The sequence below is a fragment of the Macrobrachium nipponense genome, chromosome 22 (genome assembly GCF_015104395.2).
Source record: "Macrobrachium nipponense isolate FS-2020 chromosome 22, ASM1510439v2, whole genome shotgun sequence".
Taxonomy (NCBI): domain Eukaryota; kingdom Metazoa; phylum Arthropoda; class Malacostraca; order Decapoda; family Palaemonidae; genus Macrobrachium; species Macrobrachium nipponense.
In genome coordinates this window covers 69,384,663-69,412,626 of record NC_087213.1, presented here as the reverse complement: position 1 = coordinate 69,412,626, position 27,964 = coordinate 69,384,663, and the positions used below count along the sequence as shown (strand labels likewise).

The window sequence follows — 27,964 nt, the reverse complement described above, 5'->3', positions numbered from 1 at the left end:
GGTTTCAAAAGCACTTTTAAAGTACAATCATGTGTTCAGAAAATACCCAAAAATGGGTATGATTTACCAAAGACAAGTTTTGTAAGTTCCCACTCCGGTTATCGGCGATCCAGTTTTATGGTGCTTGTTTAGAGCCAAAATTGGCAGTTTTTAGTGCCATAATGTGCCAATTTCCAGTGAATGGCACAATAATAGAGTTATTGTGCTGATACATACCTAACAGGCCAAAATCCTGTTGTATGCAATTTTTGCTTATCATCAAGGCATCAGAGCTGAACCTCCGCCGACAACCGGGGACTGCCTGTACTGATTTAGTGATGACATTGTGCTTTTCCCATTGTTTCTTAGGGGATTATAATTTATTTACTTTATTTGTAGGATAGTATACAGTAAGGTATTGTACCGTATAAACTATTTTATGGACCTTTGCAACATTGCACCATTAGGTAATCTAAAAAATATTTGTTGCAGATGACCTCAGTAATCCAGAACCTGACCCAGATTACACTGAATACATGGCTGGGTCCAATAAAAAATTTGCCGGTATACCTGGGGTGGACCTGTCCGACCCAAAACAACTTGCAGAATTCGCAAAAATAAAGCCAAAGAAGTCCAGTACAGACGATATAGCGAGAACTATTGCCTGTCCGCACAAAGTAAGTAATGAGCCTGTGGTTTCTGCTTCTTGGTTAGAATTGAATGATATGTTTTAAGTGTTATTTTAGTCAGTGTTGTGACTGTACTGTGTTTTTTGTGATTGTAGGTACAGTATCAGTATTTTTTTTTTCAATTTTTAGAAAGTTGGTAAAGTTTTAAGATGTAATCGTTTGAATACATTGTCATTTTGTGAAGATTAAGAGGTTTCATAGCTTTACAGAATATGTATAGAAACATGAAGGAAGTTTATTTTGCAAAATAAGAGAAATGTCAATTGAATATAGAAGTTCCCTTGAGAACCATAAAAGGTACTGACTGTACTATTGAAATGCAGACTGTTGAAGTTGCCAGCACATAAAAACAACAAAGTATGAGGATGAAGGAGATTTGTTTAAAGGAAAGTATTGAAATAGAAGTAAGCACACACTGATTTCAAAGAAAGACGTTTGAGAAAAAATCTGAAATGGCTAGCAGATGTTATGTGTAATGGAGGGAGAACGTCTTGACTTAATTATTTTGGTGCCACAAGAGTCAAGGAGATTTCAAGTAACGGGTAACGCCTCCTCTTGGAGCAACTGTTTGTAGGTATTGGCGGCAGAGGTGGTGGATCATTACCAGAAGAGGGCAAGGACAATAAAGCAGAGCTGTTTTTGTAGGAAGTTAACTGTCTGAGAAGTATGTACCCCTTTTCTACACCAGCCAACTGGTAAAGGCTCTCCCTTTGGTCACTGGAGGTGGATTCCATCGAGGGTCTCTCACAACTGACTTGATCCATAACTGCTGGACCTGCCTTGTGAATTGGACTCAACTTGAGTGGCTTGGAATACTTCTTAGGATCTGTGTGTACTTCTGCTTGAACTATCGCTGTAACATCTTGGAGAGGGAGGGACAGTAAAAGTGGACCAGCCTAAGGTTCAACAGCAGAGGTAAATAACAAAGCAACAGAGGCTTTGGAACCTGGCATGGTACCTGGCAAAGATGAGGAAGCAACTAGGACAGCATTAACATAGGAAACAACACACACCATAGAAGGAGGCACAGGAGACGTAGCCAAACGCCATTGGTACTGGAATGCAGGAACATCAAGCAAAATTGGGACTGCTGTTTTCACAGGGGACACAGACATTGCAAGCAGAGGGAAAGTTATTACAGGAGCAAGCAAAAAGCAGTCAAAACAAAGGGCATACAGGCATTACAAGAGCAGCAGCAGCAATCAGTGGGACTACCGGTGTGGGTAAAGGCATGTCACGAGCAGTAGGAGCACATTGCAGAACCACAATAAGATATGCAGTGCAGCATGTAGTGCAGCCAGTCATAGGGGTAGATGCGCCATAACATTCACAGCTAGCTTGTCAGAGATTAATTAGGCAATAAGCAAGGAGGGACTCCAATAGGACAGGAAAGTGGTTAAAGTCAAGAAGGCAGTCCAGTCATTGCACAGAGCAGACATATTGACAACTGCAAGTAAGAAAACAGAGGCCCACCACTAGAGGATCTAGAGGATGGCCAAGACGAGCTGGAAGCAAGAGAAGCAAATATGTCTACAGCAGCTCCTTATCCTTCCTTAACTCTTAGCACCTTTTTTCATAACTGCAACCATTTTGAGGGGGGCTGCACATCAGTTGTGGGTCAGCCTCAAGAAAGGCAAAAAGTTGACAGGCCCTTCATAGAATAACTAGGCAAATCTGCTGAGGCATGGTTTTGGTAAGCAGCCAAACACAACCCAAAAATCAAAGCACAAAGACAACAGTATGATCATTGAAACCACCATACATAGCAGTACTGCAGGGGATGTACAATACAGAAAAATTTATACAACACAAGTTATACTGTAGTATACTGTACAGAAAAATATATTAGTTCTGAATGGCAGGAATAGTATGGATACCAGGTATGGGTAGTAAAGTGCCAGAATTAAGCGCAAAAACAGGACATGGCAAAATTTATAGTAAAGAAAATGTACAATAAATCAGATATACTTACAACAAGCAGAGACAAGAACATGATTTGAGAAGATTGGAAAAGGTGTTATTAGCTAAGAAAGGGTGAAGAAAAAGAATATTAATGAATACTGATGACTGAAAATTTTTCTTGCCATCTGGATTAAAATGCTGGGTAACGGCTCAAGGTGATGTTGACAGTAGTGCAGGGGTAGATTCATGAATGATTGTCCTTCTAAAGTATAGTAAACAGATTAAGACATTAAGTATCAAATAAATAGGCATATAATTGATTGGGTTGTTGTGGAGCAGATTTAAGTTTTGCAATATGTAGTAAAAATTTGTGTTTATAGACTATGTTGGAATTTTTCACATGAAGTTAATTGTAAATTTATTGCAGGGTTGTAATAAAATGTTTCGTGATAATTCAGCGATGAGGAAACATTTGCATACGCATGGGCCTAGAGTACATGTTTGTGCAGAGTGTGGTAAAGCATTCGTTGAATCTTCAAAACTTAAAAGACATCAACTTGTTCATACAGGCGAAAAACCATTTCAGGTGAGTTATCAACTTTTTTATATAGGGGAAAAACCATTTCAGGTGAGCTGTGATAAATGTTTTTCAAGGGAGATAATAAGGTTATTATATATATATTAATACATTTTTTTTATTCTGGATGCTCTTATAGGGTAATTGGTATCTGTTTTGCTGAACCAAATTAGGGATTATGTAGAATATTTTGATTTTTGTTTGAAGGCCTGTCTAGAAAAGCTTCAAGAACAGTTAACAATCATTACTGTGCTTATGAACATGGAATTAGCCTATAACAAGAAAGAAGTTGTTTTATAAGAAATCTGTTAATCATAAAGCCAAAATTATGTTCTTTCCAAATACACTTCTGCTGTACTTTTAAAAGAAACAGAAAAGCTAAGAGTGCCTGTCAACTGAGTTGCACTTGTGAACAGTCAGTTGTTAGAATAACTTTGAATATCATTGAGTGTGTTCTCAGACTGGCTTTAGCAGTTTGGAATTGTGTATCTCATTTTAATCCCCCCCCTCACTTTTTTATTTTATTATTATTACAGCTCTTGTTTTTCTGCTTGTCAAGTTTTGATTATCTTCATATATACAGGCAGTCCCCTGTTTTCGGCAGGATGCTAATAAGTGAAAACCGCCATTAACCGAAATTTGGCAATGTATGGCACATATGGTGCCTAGTTTTGGTTGATGGCGCCTCTGTTAGGTATGTTATGGCACTACTATAACTATTATTGGCACCTTATGTGGCACCATTAATTGCCGAAAAACGTATCACCATTAACCGGGTCCACAGATAACCGGGGACTGCCTGTATATATAATTATTTCGGCTGAATTCAGTAATGTCTTATACCAATTTATATTTTTCATTTGTGATAAAAGAAATTTGTATTAATTTCTGCAATTTTTTAAAACTAAAAGCTGGTTGTCATTAGCAGTGAGGAATACAAAACTCTCTCTCTCTCTCTCTCTCTCTCTCTCTCTCTCTCTCTCTCTCTCTCTCTCTCTCTCTCTCTCTCTCTCTGTTAAATTTTGGCCAGTTTTAAATTCTTGTTCTGTTACTTTTAGTTGGTAGACTACAAAACACACACACACATTCTCTCTCTCTCTCTCTCTCTCTCTCTCTCTCTCTCTCTCTCTCTCTCTCTCTCTCTCTCTCTTAGTAGTAGTACATGTATTTTTACAAGTCTGTTAAATTTTGGCCAGTTGTAAATTCTTGTTCTGTTACTTTTGGTTGGTATTGGTATTCGGTGTAATTGTTATGTTATAAATGTTATGTGTTGTGTATATTTTTTACATTTATATAAAGTGATTAGTATTGCAGAATTTTATATTATAGTGTAGCAACTTTTTTTTTTTTTTACCAAGAGTCGTTGTTTCTGAAAACTGTAAATGAAATGTAGTCTGTGTAGTCTATGCTAGGCTGCTTCAAAATCTTAGCCTAATTTCACCTAACTTGAATATGAACACTCACCAGGTTAAAACATGTAGAATCCACATAAGTAAAGAATACTGTGAGGTCTTGCTGGTGTACCTACTGCTCTGCCTGTACCTTCTGCTGCTGAAAATTCAGCTGGGGGACACCATCTACTGTTACTCCTTGTGTTGGGGGTCCTGCATACCCGGGAGCAAGTTTTCAATCAACAGATTCTTTTTTTTGCATATAATAGTTTTAGGCCACTTCCATTTTTGGTATTACAGGCTGTTAGTCCATATCTGCTGCACCTCTTTTCGGGTCTTTCAAAGCACTGCTTCACCTACTCTTCCAAATTTGCAGCCTTTGTTAAATAATTAAGGCTGCTATACTTTAGCCTGTAGCACCAGTTTAGCCCGTTGCTTCATCTGTTACTGCCTTGTCTCCTTTTTTATTGCTAAATGTCACTGGTTTTGTTGTTCTTACAGACTTGCTGTTTCATTATTTCAGGCTAAATGATATCCTTCTATTCCCAGCTGCCATAGTCTGACTCTCCCTGGATCACATTAACCTTTTCGCTGTGCAGGACTGATCTCCTGATGTCATTCTTTTCATTCTGGTTAGGCAGCTTGTAATGGTAGATAACGTATTTCACTCACCAATGACAATGTGATTTCCAACTTCAACTTGCAGGATAATTTCAGGACAGGGCCCAGATCTTTAGTAACCCTCAAAATTCCATAAAGGGAGGCGGCTTCCCTTGATGATGAAGTAGCACAGTGGCTTTTTTTTTTTTTGAATGACTGATAGTATTAGGCCTGAAGTATCAGATAGTTCTGACAGTAACAGTAGTAAATGGTGATGTTTATTATAGTGGTTCCCCCTCATTCACGTGTGATGCGTACCAGACCTCCACACGAATAGTTGGAACCCCTATAAAAATGCTTAAAACAGCCTATTTTGTTGGTTAAAACTCAAGAAAAACCCACTAAAAATGTTTATACCTGGTTTTTTCATACATTCAACTTACCTGTCAGATATATACATAGCTTAACCCTCTCCCCGCCCCTCCGTCGTTCCTGACTAGAATTTTCAAATTTCGCGGCACTCGCTACAGGTAGGTCAGGTGATCTACCGCCCTGCTCTGGGTGGCAGGACTAGGAACTATTCCCGTTTTCTAATCAGATTCTCTCTGTCGCCGGCTGTATCAACATTGTTGTTACTTCCTCCTGACTAGAATTCGTTTTTCGCAAAGCTTTTGATCATCTCTCGCTGATATTTGGTGACGTACTTGGATCGTTGTTTGGCATTCGCTATCGTGGACTGTTTTTTGGACTTGGTTTTTGGAATTTGTGAATATGTCTGATTCTAGTGTTAGTTTCAGAGTGTGTGTGAATGAGGGCTGTAAGGTGAGGATTCCGAAAGCTTCGGTAGATCCTCACACTATTTGTAGGGGGTGTAGAATGGTGAATGTTCGATTGAGAATACGTTGTAACGAGTGTGAGAAACTGAGTGCACAAGAGTGGAAGAATCTAACTTCTTACTTGAAGAAGTTAGAGAAAGATAGAGAGAGGAAGGCGGCTTATAAAACCCGCAGAATGTCTGCCTCTCATGATTTACTATCTAGCTCTGTAGCTTCTTCCTATGATAATCATGACCATTCTGTTTCAGCCCGTTCACAAATTGCTAATCCCTCTAGTTCTGCTTCGGAAATAGCAGAACTTAGAGCTTCCCTTCAGAAAATGCAGGAAAAAGTCGCAGCATTGGAAGGTAAGGAAAGTGAATGTGGTAGTGATATTCGGTGTCCCCAGTGTAGTGGAGGGGGCGTCTGGTCGTCTCTGCGACGCTCCCAGGCCTAGACCTCTTCCAAGCTCCCTGGCCCGGAGGAGAAGGAAAGTCGAAAGCCGTACGGGGGTTGTGGAGAATCCCCAACGATCAGGCGTCCCTTCGGCAGAATCGATCGTATCGACTGCCAAGGACCGCTATAGGAAAAGCGTCCTTCGAGAGTGCTTTTCGTCGTCTAGTTCGCCTTCTCCGAGAAGAGGATGGAAGGAGTCGAATCTTTCCCGTCCTTTGAACGAGGGTATGAAAGAGCATGAGCTCAATTCGAGTCCCGAGCGCTTCTCGGAAGGAGGAGCACCTTCGGTAATAAAGAAGGCGAGAATACATTCAGACTCTGGGTCTGGAAGAGATCCTAGAGCGCCTTCCAGATCTCCCTCTCCTAATTCGGAAGATTCCTCAACCAGGAAAATTTTGAAGAATATGCAAGAGCAATTAGCCTTGTTAGTAGGAACTCGTTATAAGGAGCCTACTCGTAAGAAGGATGATAGGCTTCCTATTAAAAGATCTAAATACCTATCTCCTGTCGGGCGCGACGCATCCTTCAGGGGAGTTGTCGCACAGGCGGCCATCTCTGGGGGGAGCGGTGCGCTAGACAGGAGAGAAGTAAGAAAGGAAGTTACTCCTGTCAAGAGTAGGGCGCCAACCAGAAGCCAGGCTCCGAGTAGGCGCAACGAGCCAGTACAACATTCAAGATCTTCAATCAAGCGCCAAGAGTTAGCTGAAGAGGAAGATCCTGTTAGGAGTAGAGCGCTTATGAGACGGAAAGCGCCTACCGGAATCAATACTCCTACTAAACATCAGACGCATGCTAAGGATCAGGAGTATTTGGAACGACGTGCTCCTAACAGACGCCAGGAGTCGTCGGGCCTAGATACTCCTCCCAGGCGCCAGGAGTATTCTGAACTGAATACTCCTCCCAGGCGCCAGGAGTATTCCGAAGCTTATACTCCTACCAGGCGTCAGGAGTACTCTGGACTTAATACTCCTCCCAGGCGCCAGGAGTATTCCGAAGCTTATACTCCTCCCAGGCGGGCCAGGAGGGTAATTCGGGAACTTAAATACTCCTACCACGCGCCAGGAGTATTCTGAACAAAATGCGCCTACTAGAAGCCAGGAGTATTCGAGGCGCTCTGCGCCTGCCAAGCGCCAGGAGTATTCCAAACACGTTACTCCTCCCAGGCGAGGTACTCCTGCTGTACACCAGGCGCATTCCTCGTATGAAGAGCCTGACACTCGTAAGAGAGTAAGAGAAGAGTCAGAAGAAAGAAGGGAGCCTTCTCCTTCCGAGCCTATCAACCCAGAAGATGCCTCGGAGGACGAAATGAAGGAAGGATCTTCGAATTATAAAGTTCTTTCGTCCCTTCTATTGGAGGAATATGGAGACTCTTTGACGCCAGCTGCTCCCCCTTCTCCACTCTCTGTTTTCGAGCACGAAAACACACAAGTCTTCCTCTTTCCTTAAAATGAAGCCTGCTATATCTATGAGGAGGGCTCTACAATCTCTTGACTCCTGGTTCAAGAAGAAGAAGGAGTTGGGAAGGACGGTCTTTTGTATGCCTCCCCCTAAACTTACAGGGAGGAGAGGCATTTGGTACGAAACGGGAGAGAATATGGGATTGTCTCTGTCTGTTTCAGCTGAATCAGACTTCTCGAGTTTGGTGGATTCGTCGAGAAGGCACGCCTTGAATGCAGCGAAGGTAACATGGGGCTTTCGAAACGGACCACCTTATCAAGGGACTTTTTCACACTTTAGAAGTTTTTAACTTCTTAGATTGGTCTCTTGGGGTTCTGGCCAAGAAATCTCAGGAAAAAGAACAACTCGACCCAGAAACCCTAAATAGCATCCTCGCCTGCATTGATAAGGCTGTTCAGGATGGATCGGGTGAGGTATGCTCCCTCTTTGGTGCAGGAGTTTTAAAGAAGAGGGCGGTGCACAGTGCTTTCCTCACGAAGGCTGTCTCTCCTTCGCAGAGAGCCGCCTTATTGTTTGCGCCTCTCTCTGAACACCTTTTTCCCTCGCAGTTGGTGAAGGATATCGCGCATTCTCTAACTGAAAAGGCCACCCAGGATCTCCTTAGACAATCCTCAAGGAAGAATAGGCCTGTGGCTAGTGAGGAAAAGAAAGTGGCTCGCCCAGCTCAGCAACAGCCCTTTCGAGGAGGTCTTCCAACTAGACCGATCGCCAGAAGGAAGTCAACCGATAAGAGGGGCAGGTCTTCCTTCCGTCCCTTTAAGAAAGGGAAGTGAGAATTCTGTCCTCCAGACACCCGTAGGAGCCAGGCTACATTATTTTGCGAAAGCCTGGGAAGACATAGGAGCGAACACTTGGACGATGTCGATTATCAAGAAGGGGTATCGCATCCCATTCAAGGACATTCCTCCCTTGACAACATCTCCGAGGGAATTGTCCGCCAGATACAGGGACCCTGTTCTGAGGGATACTCTTCGTCAGATGGTGGAACAGATGTGGGACAAAAGAGCAATAGAGCTTGTGCTGGATTGCAACTCCCCGGGGTTTTACAATCGCTTGTTTCTTGTAACAAAAGCCTCGGGGGGATGGAGACCGGTACTGGACGTAAGTGCGCTGAACAAATTCGTCGAACAACAGAAGTTCAGCATGGAAACGTCTGCCTCAGTCCTTGCAGCACTGCGACAAGGGGATTGGATGGTGTCCCTAGACCTTCAGGACGCATACTTCCACATCCCGATCCACCATTCGTCGAGGAGGAGTTACCTTCGATTTATGTTCGAAGGAAGAATTTATCAGTTCAGGGCCCTGTGTTTCGGCCTGTCCACGGCTCCTCAAGTCTTCACAGACGTGATGAAAAATGTAGCAAGGCACTTACATTTGAAAGGGATAAATGTCTCCCTGTACCTGGACGACTGGCTCATCAGAGCCAGGTCTCAAAAGCAGTGTTTGGAGGACCTGTTAATAACACTGGAATTGACAAAATCTTTGGGATTGATCGTGAACCTCGAGAAGTCTCAGATGATCCCCAGCCAGAACGTGGTTTATCTGGGGATTCAGATGGATTCTCGGGGTTTTCGAGTTTTTCCATCTCAAGAGAGAATAAAGAAAGGCTGTGCCACAGTATCGAACTTTCTAGGGAAAGAGCGCACTTCAGCGAGGGAATGGCTGAGCCTTCTGGGAACCCTTTCCTCGCTCGAACAGTTCTTTCTCCTAGGAAGATTACATCTTCGACTGCTTCAGTTCTTCCTAAGAAGAAGTTGGAGTTGGAAGACAGGTCAGCTCTCGGACACGTTTCCGATCTCGGAAGAAATAAAACATCATTTGAAGTGGTGGTTGATTCCATTAAGGGAAACAAAGGAGTGTCCCTGCAAGTACGGAACCCAAGCCTGACATTGTTTTCAGACGCCTCGGAGGCGGGCTGGGGTGCAACATTGGGATCCAAAGAAGTGTCAGGCACCTGGTCGGCAGAACAGGTGTCATGGCACATAAATTGCAAAGAGCTCTTAGCAATTCACCTGGCGCTAAAGAACTTCGAACACTTAGTCAGAGGCAAAGTCGTGCAGATAAATTCAGACAATACGACAGCTCTGGCTTATGTCAAGAAGCAAGGAGGGACGCACTCTTTTGCTCTGTACGAGCTGGCAAGGGATCTACTGATTTGGCGCGAACCAAAGGAAGGTAGTTCTTCTAACAAGGTTGTTCAAGGGGAGAGGAAGTGAGAGCGGACAGATTGAGCAGGAGATTCCAGGTCCTTCCCACAGAATGGACACTCCACTCAGAAGTCTGTCAGAGCCTTTGGCTCCTTTGGGGGAAGCCTCAAATAGATCTTTTCGCCACATTCCTCTCCAAAAGGATAGAAACATTTTGTGCCCTGGTGGAGGATCCCCGGGCTTATGCAACAGACGCCTTTCTCCTGGACTGGTCAGGGATAGACGTTTACGCTTTTCCCCCGTTCAAGATACTGGGGGAAGTAGTCAGAAAATTCGTGGCATCCGAAGGAACCAAGATGACTCTGATCGCTCCGTATTGGCCAGCTCAAATTTGGTTCACAGAGGTGATGGAATGGACAGTGGACTTCCCCAGATCTCTTCCAAACAGAATAGATCTGCTCAAACAACCCCACTTCGAGAGGTACCATCAAAATCTACCCGCTCTTGCTCTGACTGCCTTTCGACTATCGAAAGACTTGTCAGAGCGAGAGGGATTTTGGGTTTTCTCGCCAGGCAGCAAACGCAATTGCTAGAGCCCGCAGATCATCTACTAGGCGAGTGTACCAATCGAAGTGGGAAGTTTTCAGAAACTGGTGTAGGTCGAAGAAGCTGTCCTCTTCCAGTACCTCTGTGACCGAAATTGCAGATTTCCTTCCTGTTTCTTAGACAAAAGTCGCATCTCTCGTAGTACCGACTATTAAGGGGTACAGGAGTATGCTTTCAGCAGTCTTTAGAAACAGAGGATTAGATCTAACGAATGATAAGGATTTGCACGACCTCATTCGTTCCTTCGAAACATCTAAATCACTTGAACCTAAGGTTCCAAGCTGGAACTTAGATGTGGTTCTTAAATTTCTATCCATCAGATGAATTCGAACCACTTCACACTGCTTCGTTTCGTAACATCACTAGAAAGTGTTTTGTTTCTGATGTCTCTTGCAACGGCAAAAAGAATCAGTGAGTTGCACGCCCTTGAATCAAGAGTTGGCTTCAAAGGAGACTCTGCAATTTGTTCATTTCAGTCCCTTTTTCTGGCCAAAAATGAAAACCCTTCGAATCCCTGGCCCAGGAGCTTCGAAGTGAAAGGACTTTCTAGTTTGGTGGGCAGAGAGGCAGAAAGATCCCTTTGCCCAGTTAGAGCTCTAAAATTTTATCTGAACAGGAAGAAGCAGTTGGGGGGTTCGCATAAAGGTCTTTGGTGCTCAGTGAAAGACCCCAAGAGAGCAATGTCCAAGAACGCATTAGCCTTCTTTGTTAGAAGTGTTATCACAGAAGCTCATAAGAATTGTCCAGATGATTCTTTAATCTTTTAAGAGTGAGAGCCCACGAAGTTAGAGCAATCGCAACCTCTGTGGCGTTCCAAAGAAATATGTTTCACTAAAGAAACATTTTGGACGCAACTTATTGGAGATGCAACTCTGTGTTTGCATCCCATTATTTAAAAGACGTGCGAGTTACGTATGATAAATGTTTTTCTTTAGGTCCGTTTGTGTCAGCACAGACGGTTCTGGGTAAAGGAGAAAGCACCAATCCTTAAATTTGTACGTAACCCTCTTGTCGGATGTGTTCTCGGGTTTTCGGTGTATGGGAGTGTCAGTTGTCGCACAGGCGGCCTTCACTTCTCTTCATTTGAAAATCGAGTGACATCTGACTATTAGAGGGGTACAAAAAATTTTGTTATTTTTGTATGTATGAGTTTCGAGTTTGTGGTTGTTTGCTAAGAGTTTGGGGATAACTCTAGGCAATCTTAGAACTAACACGGGTTAGGATCGGGTGATCGGGATTGGTTGTGTGCTCCTTAAATAAGTGCGTGTTGTCATATAAGCGGATGTGCTCCCATTGACAAACTCCAGTTAGGATTCTGTCGAGTAAGTGGAAGAGACCCCATCGACAGATCCACAAGAACTCTTGACCACAGATCACTATCTCGCTAAGGCTCTTGAGATGAAGCAGACTCCTGGGCAGTAGCCACGAAGTCTTCCATCTAAAAAGGTAGGAACTAAGGTTTATTTATACCTACAACATATGTTGTTTACCTGTCTAGTCAGTTGGTTAGCTGTCTCTTGCCCTCCACCAAAGGGTGTCAATCAGCTATGTATATATCTGACAGGTAAGTTGAATGTATGAAAATGACATTGTTATGATACAATAAAGTTTCATACATACTTACCTGGCAGATATATACAATTGAGACCCACCAGCCTCCCGCAGGAGACAGGTGGAAGAGAGAATCTGATTAGAAAACGGGAATAGTTCCTAGTCCTGCCACCCAGAGCAGGGCGGTAGATCACCTGACCTACCTGTAGCGAGTGCCGCGAAATTTGAAATTCTGTCGGGAACGACGGAGTCTATAGCTATGTATATATCTGCCAGGTAAGTATGTATGAAACTTTATTGTATCATAACAATGTCATTTTTAATAGTTTTATCACAGGAAGAGTACATATTTTATTATGAAATTGATAAAAATCAGGAATTTGTGGATATTTCTCATAGAAAATTACCGCAAATAATGGGATATGTTCCAGAGAAAAATCTGCGAATTCAGAAAATGCAAATAAGGGGGGGGGGGGGGGGGGGCACTGTATATTGTAGTTAGACAAACCTACCTTAGATAATTGCTTAACTTCAGGTTTTATGCGATATGATTATGAATTGGGAAATGACAGAGGAAGAAGTATTTTTGTCAAGCACCAGAAAAAAAAATATGATAAAATTTGAAATGGAAGGCCATTGAATAATCAGTTCATAAATACTGGTGCTTTGAAGCTTTTATTAGAGATGATAAATTGTCTTTTTCTACAGAACACCAAGCCTGGTTTTGATTTTTTTTGTGTGACTTGTTTCCGATTGAATTTTTCACCAAAAGCAAGCGTTCAAAGTTTGTAATACAGATTTTCATGCAGAATAACGAAAATGGTATAACTTTACTCCATTCTTTTGAGAGGCATAACACTGAAATGAATCGACAGTAAATCTACATAATTCAGTTTTTTTACTAATTACCTAAGTGTCATTTGCATATTTCATCACTACCATAGTAAAGCATTTTAATAACAATAATAGGGTGTAACATTATAACTAATGAAAATAATAAAGAATTTAAACAAATATAAAGAGGGAGAAAATTAGTCAGTGACATGATTAAGAGCATGCTGCTCTTGTCACTAGTGGCATAAACAGGCAGCGAAAGGGTTAATGCAAAGAGCCTACCTATGGTAGGAATCAGCTGATACCAGATGTCACATGACAGATATAAGCAGATACCTTATACAATTGCAGTTCAGGATCAGTGCCGTGTCAGGAATGGAATCAGCAATAGTCATGAATGATGTTTCTGAAAGATTATGCAACCAGAATGGCCATTAACCAAGATCAGTGTGTACATATCTTCATACTTGTCAGCTGTCATGTTATATTGTTAGCACTGCAACTCGCCCAATCAATAAAATTGGATTACGAAGATCAGCAAGTTATGCAGTGTTAGAGAAGTGACCACCTAGGAATAATAAGTGCCTCAGTGGTGTGATCGGTATCGTCTTGGCCTACCACCTTGGTGGCCGTGAGTTTGATTCTCGGGCATTCCATTGAGGTGTTAGAGATGCGTATTTCTGGTGATAGAAGTTCACTCTTGATGTGGTTCGGAAGTCACGCAAAGCCGTTGGTCCCGTTGCTGAATAACCACTGGTTCCATGCAATGTAAAATCACCATACAAACAAACAAAGCTAGGAATAATGTTTTCATTTGCAATGATTTGACCCAAGGCTAAGAGAAATGATCCATGTGAACCCTCTTTGAGACTACTTTAAAACAGGAATTGATTTTATTTCACAACAGTATCCAATCAGCGTTGCCAGTATCCAGAATATCTAGACCAGTGTCATATTGATGCCATACAATTTTCTAGATTCAGGCCAAGTGAATCCCCATTCTTGTTCCACTCACTACGAGAGGCAAGTCATTCTTTAGCCCTTGAACCAGGGAAACTTTATCCTAGATGACCGAGATTGAAGCAATAACAGGTCTGTAAAATTAAATAGTGCCACTTTGGGTTTGAAAAATGTTTGAGTTTATTAGTGTTACCATAGCACTCAGCTTTGTCAACCAACATCTGTTTCACTTCAAAATGTAACTACAGAAACTTAAAATAGACAATGTTGATTGATAGGTTGAGGTTAACTGTCCCTGCCTAGAGCTTTCTGTTAACTTTGTTTTTCTTTCCTTCATCTTGAAAGGATCCTATGTTCAAAGAACATTGAAGGAATTTAAAGGTATAACCGGTTATCCTTTCTTATCAAGTAAAGTGAATTCTGTTAAAAGAGGTGTTAAGAGACAAAGAGAGTTTTGGAAATTTCATATGCAGGACTCATTGTAATTTTCATCTGGATTACCTTTGTTCTTCATAAGTGAAATTGGTTAGTATTCAGTAAGTTTATTGTTTTTCTGGTCACTTTCCTGACAGGCACTATTTGTGATCCCATGGCTTACAGCAGTTCAAAATAAGCTTTGGTAATTGATATTGAAGAGCAGAAGGTACTTTAGTGAAGTAATTTTCCTTTGCCAACAGCCACTTTGCTTGACCCCGTGGGAGTAGTGCTGTCAGTACACCTCACCTTGTGCACCGTACGTAGGCATTACTTTAGGTTCCTTGCAGCATCCTTTTGGCCCCAAGTTACACCCCCCCCCTTTTTTTTTTTTTTTTTTTTTTTTTTTTTAATACTGTACCTCCATTTATAATCTCAATTCTCCCATCTTACTTCCACCCTTTCCTAACAACAAGTGCTTCTTAGTGCAACCCTGTTGTGAGGTTTTCTTTATTTTATACTTTTAAAACCTTTTTACTCTCAATTTCCCTTTCATTGCTGGTTAACCTCATAGGTTTCAGCACTTGGCATTTAGCTTAAATTTCATATTTCTTTCCATTCCATTCCTTTGGTTAAATTTTTTCATTTTGGTGATGACCTTCCATCCTGGTGTCAAAGGGGATAGCAAAAATTCAACCTATTGGTCTTCGCAGCTGTTACACATTCAGAAAGTCGATTAGATCTTTTGACAGGATTTTATGGCAGTGTGAGGCTATTTGCTGCACTATCATGTGTGAATCAGATTTTTCCAGATTCCCAAGGTTACTTCACATATGTTGAATTTTGTCCGTAGGCAACTGATGTGTCTGAAAGGTAATGATTCAAATACTTTTCTGTCCCAAGTTCCTTTCAGCAGAGCCCACTGGGCCCTACCGTGGATTTTAGCAACCTGATGCTGTGATGTAGGAAATGGATTTGTCATGAACTGTGAGAAATAAAAACTTTGTTTCCAGAAAAGAGAGAATGGTGGAGGTTTTGCTATCCACTACTGTGGACAAAGCCCTATTGCACAGTCACTAGTCTAACCTTTTGAGATCAGCATCATCCTTTCATTATAAAGCTGTTAAAGCCAACCTGTGAGACTTATTTTTGGACTCGCATAGATGTGTTTTAAGATTTTGTTCCTAAATAAGAGATAAAAACTTGAGAAAGGAAAGGGCACAGGAATTAGACAGCATGGTAGGGTAAGACCAAAGGGAATAAAAGAAAAGGAAAAAAAAATTTCGCATCCATGGTAATAAGGCAGTATATTATTGATGGGTATTGTGTGAAGGAAGTAGAAAGTAATGCAGAAAGGAACCTATGTAACAACTCTAAATTAGTTCTGCCTGCAGTGTTTTCCTCATAAGGTACACTACATGCAATAAACCTGTCTAGGGATCAAGACTAGCCTAAAGAACCACTTGCAATTAAGTGGGTTTTATCTGTGAAACAAATTTATGTTAATATAGGTTACTCGTATGTAAATTATGCAAAGAAGTGATAAATCACATTTTTTATTTTTACTCAGAATTTTTTTTTTCAATAAGTAAGGGAATTGGTTCAGCTCATGATTTCATTACATACTATTTTCTATTAAAGCATTCTTGAAAGAGAGGCATTCACCCTGATTGAGCCTAGTTTGGATGATGTAGAATAAAGAAACTGCTGTATATTTCCGTGTATAAGATGACCTTTAGATGAGACGAGGTCCAAAAGTCATTTAAAATTTTCATGAATTTATGCCATGTCTGTAGTATAAGACGACTTTTGAATTTCAAAACTGAAATGTTTTTTGGAGAAAAGTGATAATTTAAAAAAATTATTGTATTACAATGTATGAACAGAGCAATGGTGCGCCATTTGCATTCTGGTTTTGCTTACAGTATTAAGTAATCAACTGGTCATGTTTTACTGATATCATCACTATACTTGCTGAATGGAACTTAATTCAGAAAAACATTCCTTTCGTAAGTTATCAAAGTTGGGTTTAACAAAGCTGGTTCTATATCATGTTTTTCATACAGATGTTACCTAAAAGAGAAACCACTTTTTTTTTTACCATTTTCAAACAACCACTAAAAACAATACAATAATGATTGATAATTATCATACACAATTATTGTTCATATGACTGAATTGTTCTAAACAGTTACAAACAACTTTGTGTGCTGCCTCACTTTGTTTGCTGCGATTTTGTTATAAAAGCAAGGAGGAATATGAAAATAGTGTCATGAAATAATTTTAAAAATGCCATTGATATTACCTAAGATGATTTGTGTGATGACGACAAAGAAGCCGAAGTTCACTTACCCAAACCAGACTGTACCCAAACCAGACTGAAATCCCTATGATGGTGGCATATGTGGTGAAACTTGTGACATGTATGAGAAACTTTTAATGAAAAATTAATATTGTTATCTTAAGTGTTATTACTACCATAATTACACTTGTCATTGAAATTTCTGAAAGGTTACTGAAAGATAAAGATTACTGTGAGCGCAACCGTAAATTTTGTACATGAAAACTTACCCAGCAGATATATACTTAGCTATAGACTCGGTCGTCCCGACAGAATTTCAAAACTCGCGGCACACGCGACAGGTAGGTCAGGTGATCCACCATTCCCGCCGCTGGGTGGCGGGGTCTGGAACCATTCCCGTTTTCTAAGCCATAATTTCTCTGTCGGTTGAACGGACAACACCTATTGTTCGTTCCTCCATCTTGGATTTCAACTCGTTTGCCGAGAATTTGGATTGGTTTTTTGGTGACGTATTCTGTTTTTTCTCTGGCTTGGCATACGCTTATTGTGGACTGTTTTTCGACTTTGGTTTTGGCTACTCTTTCACGATGTCTGACGCTAAGGCTTCACCTATGTTTAGAGTTTGTAGTAGGGAAGGTTGCAAGGTTAGGCTGCCGAAATCGGCAGTAGATCCTCATAGTGTTTGCGCTAAATGCAGAGAGAATGAATGTTCTTTTAATAACACCTGTATTGAGTGCGAAAACCTAACAGAGCCTGAATGGAAGGAGTTATCTTCATATGTTAGGAAGCTTGAGAGAGATAGAGTAAGGAAGGCTTCAGCTAGGTCATCTAGTAGATCTTGTTCTCTAGAACAAGAAGTTGTTAACTCTCCTACTAACGATTTTCCCTTAGCCTCAGCTTCTTCTCCCTGTGCTGAATCCAAAGATTCTTCTTCAGAGAGGGAAAATGTAAAAGCTTCCATCAAGAAACTTCAAGCTCAGTTACGAGCTCTAAATGAAGGTAAGAGTGGTGATAGTGACTTGTGCAGTGTCCCCAGTGCAGTGGAGGGGGCGTCTGACCGGTTCCTCATTGCTCCTAGGCCTAGACCTCTTCCAAACTCCCAGGACCAGGGGAGGAGGAATGTCGAAAGCCGCAGGGAGGATGCAGAACATCCCCAACGGTCAGGGGTCCCTTCGGCAGATCCTGTTGTAAAGTCCCAGGCTGCCTCGGATTGCCGCAGAAAAGGCGTCCTAAGGGAGTGTTTTTCGGCCTCAGACTCTTCCTCTCCTAAACGAGGATGGAGTTCGGCCTCTCGATCGCGCCCTTTGAAGAGAGCCTGGAACGCCAAGGCCCAAAAGGAGAGCGGCTGATTCCAGCCCAGAGCGTTTTCCCGAGAATTGGCCCTCGGTGCCTAAGAAGACGAGACAAGAGGAGCCCTCTCTTCAGGATCCTACGAAGAAGTTTCTGATAAATCTGCAAGAGCAGTTAGCCTCTTTAGTAGGCTCCTTCGCTAAGGATTCGACAAGGAGGAAAGATGTTTCGCTCCCTGTTAAGAGTTCCGCTAAGCGCCCCTCTTCGTATAGGAGAGAACCCTCACAATCTCCAGGGCGTTTATCGCCTTCGTCGAGAGACTCGTCTGACAGGAGTTGTTCTCCGGAGAGGAGAGTCCTTTCGCCCTATAGGCTTTCTTCTCCAAAGCGCCCTCGGGTGGGTAAGGCTTTGAATCTTGGTAGACAGGAAGAACGTAGCCTCTCTCCTATGAGACGCCGTGAATCGAGCAGAAGTCTCGATCGGTTTAGGTTCAAGGAACCTGAAGAGAAACTAAACCGATTTAGGTATCAGGATCCTTGGGGACTACAGGACCAGGAGCCTGGCAGGTGCAAAGAGGCAGCGAGACGCAAGAAAGGGCGTCAAGAGCCTCTCAAACCACAGGATTCAGGACGTCAGGAGTCTGCTAGAAGACAGGAATCAGGACGCCATGAGTCAGGGCGCCAGGAGTCAGGACGCTAGGAGGCAGGGCGCCAGGAGTCAGGACGCCAGGAGTACGTTAGGCGTCAAGAGTTAGGGCGCCAGGAGCTTGTTAGGCGTCAGGAGTCAGGGCGCAGGGATCCATTCAAGCGCCCTGAATCAGGGCGTCAGGAGCCTATCAAGCGCCGCAAGTCTGGCGAACCGCAAGGGCCTAGACAACAAGAGTCTAGTAGGCGCAAGAGTGTTTCGGACCGACAGGAGCCTCATTCTTCGTATAGAAGTTCGAGGGTTCAGCGCTCCCCTTCTCGGGAAAGGAGTTCTTCTCCCGGGAAGAGCCCGATCACTCCCAAACGGTCTCCTTCAGTGGATCCGTTGGAACAAGTATTGGAAGAGGAGGAGCCCGTAGATGTAGCAGTTTCTGACTACAAGAGGCGCTCTCTTTTGCTTCTCAAGGAGTTCGGAGACTCCCTTCATCCTGCTGATCCTCCTTCACCAGGATCTTTAATGTCGAGCACAAAAGCTCACAAGTCTTCTTTTTTCGTCAAGATGCGCTCTGCTCTTTGTATGAAAAAGGCCTTAAAGACCTTTTCAGAAAAGGTTGACTTCTAGAAGGGAAGCGGGCAAAACAGTTTTTTCCTGCCCTCCTTCCAAGTTAACAGGTAAACCAGGAAGGTGGTAGGTAAACCAGGAAGGTGGTACGAGACCAAGGAATCAATGGGGTTAGGCCTCCCTTCATCCGCAGACGCGGATTTCGCATCTTTAGTGGACTCTTCCAGGAGGAAGTCTTTGCTTTCTGCTAAAGCAACATGGGGCTTGTGTGAGCTTGACCACCTTCTAAAGGGCCTCTTTAAGACCCTGGAAGTTTTCAACTTCATGGACTGGGTTTTGGGAGCGTTAGCTAAGAGAGCTCAGGACACTGACTTTGTCTCCATGGAGGAACTTTCAAGCGTCCTGGCTTGCTTGGACAGAGCGGTTATGGACGGTTCCGTAGAAGTTGCCTCACTTTTCGGGACGGGAGTCTTAAAGAAGAGATCGGTCTTTAGCTCTTTTCTAGCAAGAGCCGTATCACCCTTACAAAGAACATCTCTTCTTTTTGCACCTTTGTCCCCTCATCTGTTTCCACAGGAGACTGTTAAAGAGGTTGCTAAATCTCTTACGGAGAAGGCAACTCAGGATCTCCTCACTCACTCAGCCAAGAAGTTTAGGCCGGCCGTGCCTATCGAGAAAAAAGAGAGACCCTCTTTTGTACAGCCCTTTCGAGGTGCCTCCTCTTCTAGGACCTCTCTTAGAGGTCGCAGACCAGATAGAAGGAGTAGACCATCTAGAAGGTCATTCGGGAAGTCTAGATGAGCAGGGAGTCCTCCAGACAAAAGTAGGCGCCAGACTACTCCACTTTGCAAAAGTCTGGGCGCAGAAGGGAGCGGACTCTTGGTCCCTCTCGATCCTGAAAAAAGGATACTTGATCCCCTTCAGGGAAAATCCTCCCTTGACGACAACTCCAAGGGAGTTGACTGCAAGATACTCGGATCCGGTCCGAAAGCTTGCTATTTTGCAGGCAGTGGAACAGATGATTTCCAAGGAAGCGGTAGAACTGGTTCAAGATCTCCAGTCTCCAGGATTTTACAATCGGCTGTTCCTGGTACCGAAAGCATCGGGGGGATGGAGACCGGTTCTAGACGTCAGTGCCCTGAATTTCTTTGTTTTGAAGAAGAAATTTTCGATGGAGAAGTCTTCCTCTGTTCTGTCTGCTCTTCGTCCAGGGGACTGGATGGTGTCCCTGGACCTTCAGGATGCGTATTTCCATGTGCCAATTCATCCGGCAGCAAGGAAATATCTGAGATTCATGTTCCAAGGGAAAGTATTCCAGTTCCGAGCGATGTGTTTCGGACTTTCGACTGCCCCTCAAGTCTTCACGGACATCATGAAGAATGTAGCTTATTGGCTACATCTGGAAGGGATCAGGATCTCTTTATATCTGGACGATTGGCTAATAAGAGCCCAATCAGAGAAAAAATGTCTGGAGGACCTTTTATTTACTCTAAATTTGACAAAGTCCCTAGGACTTTTAGTCAATCGCGAGAAATCCATGCTGACTCCCCAGCAAAGTATTGTCTATCTGGGGATTCAGATGGATTCTCGGGATTTTCTAGCGTATCCTTTGCAGGAAAGGAGAGAACGCTGCTTAGAAAAGGTGGCAGTCTTCTTAAGGAAAGAACATTGTTCCGCGAGGGTATGGATGAGCTTACTGGGGACCCTCTCCTCGATGGAACAGTTCGTTTCCTTAGGAAGACTACACCTACGACCCCTTCAATTTTATCTGAAGGAGAGATGGGATTGGAAGTCCAACAATCTGGGAGAAACCTTTCCAATCTCGAAAGGGATCAAGGAGAATATCCGCTGGTGGTTAGATCCACAGAAACTAAGCAAGGGAATCTCCCTTCACTTGCAGAACCCTCGCCTAGCGTTATTTGCAGACGCCTCAGATTCAGGGTGGGGAGCGACCCTAGGTTCGGAAGAAGTGTCAGGCACTTGGGAAGGAGAACAAGTGTCCTGGCACATAAACAAAAAAGAACTAACAGCCATTCATCTAGCTTTAGTTCATTTCGAGGAGCAGGTCTCAGGTCTGGGGATTCAAATCCACTCGGACAACACAACAACCCTCGCTTATATAAAGAAACAAGGGGGGACGCATTCCTTTTCCCTGTACGAATCAGCAAAGGATCTGCTGATTTGGGCTCAGGAGAGGAAGATCTCTCTTCTCACAAGGTTTGTGCAGGGAGAGAGAAATGTCCGGGCAGATCTGTTGAGCAGAAAAGACCAAGTCCTACCCACGGAATGGACTCTCAATCCTCAGATTTGCCAGCAACTATGGCATCTGTGGGGAAGGCCCAATATAGACCTGTTCGCGACCAACAGGAATCACAGATTAGAGAACTATTGCTCCCCAATCTCGGATCCACAAGCAGTAGCAGTAGACAGCTTTCTGCTAGATTGGAGGGGCTTGGACACATACGCCTTCCCTCCTTTCAAGATAGTAGGGGAAGTGTTGAGGAAGTTCGCTTGCTCGGAAGGAACAAGAACGACCCTCATCGCTCCATTCTGGCCAGCTCTCGATTGGTTCACAGAGGTGCTGGAGTGGTTAGTAGATTTTCCAAGAGCGCTTCCACTGAGGAACGATCTTCTCAAACAACCCCACTTCGACAGGTTTCACAAAAACCTCCCCGCTCTAAGTCTGACCGCCTTCAGACTGTCGAAGGACTTGTCAGAGCAAAGGGCTTTTTCACGAGAAGTGGCGAAGGCTATTGCAAGAGCCAGAAGAGTCTCCACCTCTAGGGTATATCAGTCGAAGTGGGAGTTGTTTAGAAGATGGTGTAAGACGAAGAAAATATCCTCTTCCAGTACCTCTGTAACTGAAATCGCAGATTTTCTTCTATATTTGAGAAAAGACTGTAACCTGGCAGTATCAACAGTGAAAGGTTACAGAAGTATGCTGGCCTCAGTCTTTTGACATAGAGAACTAGATCTGACCAATAATAAAGATCTCCATGACCTTATAAGGTCTTTCAAAACCACGAAAGACCATATAATCAAGAAACCTAGCTGGAACTTGGATGTGGTCCTCAAGTTCCTAATGTCGGAAAAATTTGTACCGTCTCACACAGCTTCTTTTAGAGACTTAACTAGAAAGTCCTTATTCCTCTTTGCGTTAGCAACAGCTAAGAGAATTAGCGAGTTGCAAGCTTTGGAAGGTAAAGTGGGTTTTAAGAAGGATTCAGCGATTTGCTCCTTTAAACCACTTTTTCTAGCAAAGAATGAAAATCCCTCAAAGCCTTGGCCAAGAAGCTTTGAGATAAGAGGACTCTCTTCATTAACAGGAAGAGAACTAGAGAGGACTTTGTGTCCAGTCAGGGCACTCAAGTTCTACCTGAAGAAGAAAAAGTTGCTAGGAGGTACAGAAGAAAGTCTTTGGTGCTCTGTAAGAGATCCGAAAAGATCGATTTCTAAGAATGCCCTTACATTCTTCATAAAGGATGTAATAAAGGAAGCTCACCTTAAGTGCGATGAAGAGCACCTCAAGGTTCTCAGAGTAAGAGCTCATGAAGTGAGAGCCATAGCTACGTCAATGGCATTTCACAAAACATGGTCTCTGCAGGCACTTATAGAGTCTACGTTTTGGAGATGTAATTCTGTGTTTGCCTCGAATTACCTAAGAGAAGTAAAAATTTCGTACGAAAAGTGCTTTGCTCTGGGAGCGTATGTTTCGGCGAGAAGGGGCTGAGGCTAATCCTTCGTAATTTACTTTTGTGTTTAAATTATCTTTTATTGGTGGTTGTTTTTATTGGTTAATTGTCAGAGGGAATAGGGAACCCTCTTGCAATTCATAGATTATAACAGTACTAACATGGTCAGGTGATCGGGATTGGCTTCAGTGCTCCTTGTGATTACTTATAGTAACCTTAACTCTGTCATGTAAGAGGGCGAGTCTCCATTGATATGACAAAAGGTCAGGGCTCTACCATGTAAGGGGGTCAGCCCCCATTGGTACGATCCAGAATAGGCTCTGTCGCGTAAGCGGGCTAGCCCCCATTGACACGATCCAAAGAGTTATTCAGCCATAGGTCCATTCCTCGCTGAAACTCTTGAGGCAGGCAGACTCATCGACAGTAGTCATGAAGTCTTCAGCCCAATCAGGTAGGAACCATGGATTATTTTATCCAAGAACATATGTTGTTTTTTCCCTGTTTTTTTTTTTTTTTTTTTTTTTTTTTATGTATTTAGTTTAAGTATTATTATTTTGTTTTTAGCTGTCTCTTACCTGCCACCAAGGGTGCCAATCAGCTAAGTATATATCTGCTGGGTAAGTTTTCATGTACAAAAATGATATTGTTAAGATACAATAAAGTTTTGTACATACTTACCTGGCAGATATATACGATTAATGGCCCACCCATCCTCCCCTCAGGAGACAGGTGGAAGAGAAATTATGGCTTAGAAAACGGGAATGGTTCCAGACCCCGCCACCCAGCGGCGGGAATGGTGGATCACCTGACCTACCTGTCGCGTGTGCCGCGAGTTTTGAAATTCTGTCGGGACGACCGAGTCTATAGCTAAGTATATATCTGCCAGGTAAGTATGTACAAAACTTTATTGTATCTTAATATCATTTTTCTCAGCTGAGATCACAAGGATAAAAGTTGGTTTCATTGATATAGAATTATTCCTCAAATAGGCTATTTGTTATGAAGATATGCCAATACGTAATATATAAGGTGAAAATGGTTTTATTCCCTTTATTATCAGTTTATTTCATTATGTGAATCTTCATGTATGTTGGTGGTTATAGCACCAAGACCGAGGCTAGCCTACCGACACACATCTTAGAATTCAAGGTTTGATTATTAGAATTGTCGTATGTATAAGATGATCCCCAATTTTTAGGGGTGAATTTTAGGATTTAAAGGTTGTCTTATACTCGGAAATATACGGTATACGTATATCAAGAAAGAATTTTCACTAATGCCTGAATGTAGTATATACCTACTTTGAGTTATTTTGGAAGTGAATTTAATGTCTGTTGGTAAAATTTTGTATCAGAAAGTTTTTTGGAATGTGTATAGTTTGGTAGAAGCATACGTTTGTAATTTAATCACCTTATATTTAGACAAGTTTCCTTTTTTGCAGTGTACCTTTGAAGGGTGTGGTAAGAGATTTTCTCTTGATTTCAACCTACGAACACATGTACGTATTCACACGGGTGACAGACCGTATGTTTGTCCCTTTGATGGATGCAACAAGAAGTTTGCTCAGAGTACCAACCTTAAGTCTCATATACTCACTCATGCCAAAGCAAAGTAAGTTAATTTTCTCAAAAAATTTTATATAGAACGAGTTTTTTGTACACATTTACAAATTTTATTTTTCAATTACCTTATCATTAGCACAAACAACAGTGATTAAGTAATAGTCTTGTATGACTCAGTTTAGTTGGAGGTGTTGTGGGTCCCAGCAACCAACAGCTATCACTAGATACCAGACAGAAGTTTGGTTATATTCTTTTTTTTTTTCTCTTACATAACATTCACCTGATACGCAATATAGCGTTCTCTTACAACTTGAAGGATGCTAGCAAGTCCAACCAAGTGGTCATTCCATGTTTAGTGAAGGACTGAAGATGGACATTCCATTTTTTCTCAATTTGCTATGTACAAAGCTAAAGAAGGGTTTGTATTGGTGTAAGAACAAATAAAGTTTCAATGTTTCCTAACATTTAGACCTTTATTTTACATTGATTCTATTCCTGGGCTTACAGAATGAAAATTATGTGCTAAATTATCAGTTGTAGGGTTGTAGATCAAAGCCTACATTACAGGGGAGAGGGTAGCAAGCGTTTAAGTATGAGGCAGCTGTCTTTTGTAAGGTTATTTTATATTGCATTTTATTTTAAAGGTTTTTTTAAACATGAAAATTTTGCACATATTTTTGGTACTTGAATCCCATATATGGTTTAAACTTTGAAGTATATGTAAAATCTTCAAAGTATTCATGAGGTTAGTTCCAGAACCCGTTGTGGGTGAGGTGGAATTGCGAATGTTTGGTGCAAGTCATTAAAAATGCTAATAAGTGCTTATTTTTAGAGATTAAACCCTAAATATAACCCAGATCAAAGCAGTTTAATTTCATTTAAATGTTAGCATAATACATTACCCTTAAACAAAAGAAATAAATGGTTGATGTAAAAATAGAGTACACTATTGCCTAATGGGTATTTGCCACACTAACGCAATTACGGTACAGTGTATTAATGTTACCACTATTCTGCTAATTCATTGGCTGCCATTTTGCACTCACAATAAGGTGAAACCAAGTAACAAGTGGGACTGTAAACTTAATGACTGATGTTTTTCTTATTGTCAGGAAAGTAAACCAGGTAAACTTCATATGTCACAGAAGACACATAATGAAGTACAATTCAAGAAAATAGAGAAAAACAATTATGTACTTACACAGATCTGTGAGAAAATCGCAGATGCAAATTAATTAGGTTTCAGTGAAAATTTTGCAAACCCAGAAACACGAATACACAAGATATGAAATTACATGTTTATAGGGTTTAATTTGGGAATTGGCATTTTTTGGAATTATGTCTAGTGTTTTTTACTTGCACATGATTTATGAGGTTAGGTTGTGTCAAGAACAAAATTAAAAGTATATGAGAAGGAAATAATAGTATTTAATGTCAGTTGGATATGGCTTAAAATGCAAATTAATTTTTAAAAAATTTAATTACAGCTTTTTTTTTTTATATTCTTTGTTCATTTTGCATGATTGGCTTAATTTCATTGCTTGCAGTATTTGGTACGCATTTATTGACAAAATATTTAAGTGTATGAAAATACTCATAACCAACTTAGCAGTTTTGTAGTGTATATATTGTGTCCTCACTTCATTCCTTTTTTTTTTTTTTTTTTTTTTTTTTTTTTTTTTTTCTCATTTAAAGTGATACCAGACCATAGAGTCAATTATCTTGTTACAAAGGGCCAGCTTGAAGGATTCATTTAGTGAAGAGTAGAAACTGAAGGAGTAATTCTTGTGCGAAGAGTAGAGATAGTTTAAGTAATTGGAATGTGGCAAAAAATAGATTAAAAAAAGAAAGGCAAGAAATTACCTAGTCCAATGCTAAAGGGACATTACACTGAACCTCAAGTACTGCTTATTGTTTAGCATTCTGTGACACTATATGTGGTACCCATTTTTATAGCTGGTTCACTTAAGGTAGATTCTTGGTTGAGCCCTATGCTTACGAGACGTTTGTTTGGCGGCCGCTGATTGGCTGGGAGCTGCCTACCTCCCGGTACCAGCCAATCAGCTGTCGTCAAACAAATGTCTTGTAAGCATAGGGCTCATCCAAGAATCTACCTTAAGTGACCAGCTGGGTTGTATTCTGAGTGACCAGTGCATGTCTTTGAGAAATGTTCATGGTGATTAATGATGTCTTTATCTTTCAAGACTCATTCAAAAGTTTGAACAGGTAGAGCAAACTATTAATTATCCTGTGTGTTATCAGCATATCTTTGGATATCTTTGCATCCAAACTTTATTTAACTATTTTAAACCAAAATTACAATTATTCTAGCATATTTTAAAACTGCAAAATGCATTAACCCTTTCCACTTTTCCTCTGAGCCCAGCCATGTAGCTACTCAGGTCCAGGTCAATTAATGACAGTAGCATTTTAAGATTTTTAAAGGTACACAAACATTTATAAAAATGAGTCTTATTTTCTGTTGATGTCATCTCTTATATATGAATCATATTCATATATAGTTGAAAAGTACTGTAAATTTCGATAATTTTTTTTACATTTACTGATTATGATCAAACACGTCTCTTTACTGAAAGCTTAAGAATATATTTATTTAAAACTATTGAAAGAAATAAGATTTGTTAGGATATAGTTGTGGATTGCTAAGGCATGTTTCTCAGTAAAATATAGTAGTTGTTTTACAGTAACCAGGCCTATTATGATCTCTGCAAACTGCACAGGGATGAGCATGATTACATGGAATGATGTTAATCAGATGTGTTTTTACCATTCAACTTGACTGGCACATCATTAACATTCATGATTTGATCAGACGTTTTCGTATACCACTTTCCGAACATTACCCACTACACTCAGTTTTTTCTGTAAGGAGTATGACTGACCTGTTTTTATGGTTAGCTTTCATATGAATATTGTATAAAATGAAGCTCTTTACTGATTTTGTCTGTATGTTCTTCCATTATGAAAAAGTATAGTGACCTTCCCATTTCAGTATTGGTTATCACGATCAATGTTGCCCAAATTATCAATGTAGTAGTCTTTTATCATTACTGGCTTGCTGATTTTTTCTAATTAGGTTTTTATGGTGTGCCAGATTTGCTTTTTGGAAGAATGAAATGTGGAAAGCATTGTCATGTAGCACCCATCACATCAGCAAAGAACATTGCAAAAGTTATCCTCACAATATGAGATGCGTTTCCTTCTCTAACTTGCATTAGAAGCTCAACTTGATGGGTTTGAATAGTGCCAGTCAGATAGGGGTACTAATTATATGATTCCTTTGCAAGCTCAAAATTGGTGTAAAGTCTTTCTGTGGACAAAAATAACCATTTGCCAGATTGTAGCCAGCCAGGTGTTGCACATGCAATGTCATAAATGCAGCAGTCTCCATAGCTAAGGCCTCTTGTGATGAAAAGGATAGACCTTCCAACCTAACCTGCTCCAGGGTCAGACCAGGCTTAAGTCGGATCACGTCCGGATTAAGGTGACTGAGAGGAAGAGGAAGAAACTTG

General features: G+C 41.5%; 1 protein-coding gene across 2 annotated transcripts in view; it reads left to right on the top strand.

Moving 5' to 3' along the window:
• LOC135198790 (transcriptional repressor protein YY1-like) overlaps positions 1 to 27,964 on the top strand; it is a 58,629-nt gene that overhangs the window by 5,792 nt on the left and 24,873 nt on the right. Inside the window, exons 2-5 of one of the 2 annotated variants that reach the window (XM_064226735.1) lie at positions 472 to 656; positions 2,998 to 3,156; positions 24,311 to 24,480; positions 24,728 to 24,895. In XM_064226735.1, coding sequence (XP_064082805.1) covers positions 472 to 656; positions 2,998 to 3,156; positions 24,311 to 24,480; positions 24,728 to 24,755 — 542 coding nt within the window. In that variant the 3' untranslated portion in view covers positions 24,756 to 24,895. Of the gene's footprint in view, positions 1 to 471; positions 657 to 2,997; positions 3,157 to 24,310; positions 24,481 to 24,727; positions 24,896 to 27,964 lie in introns of those variants that run through there. The other variant, XM_064226734.1, reaches the window with a different exon arrangement.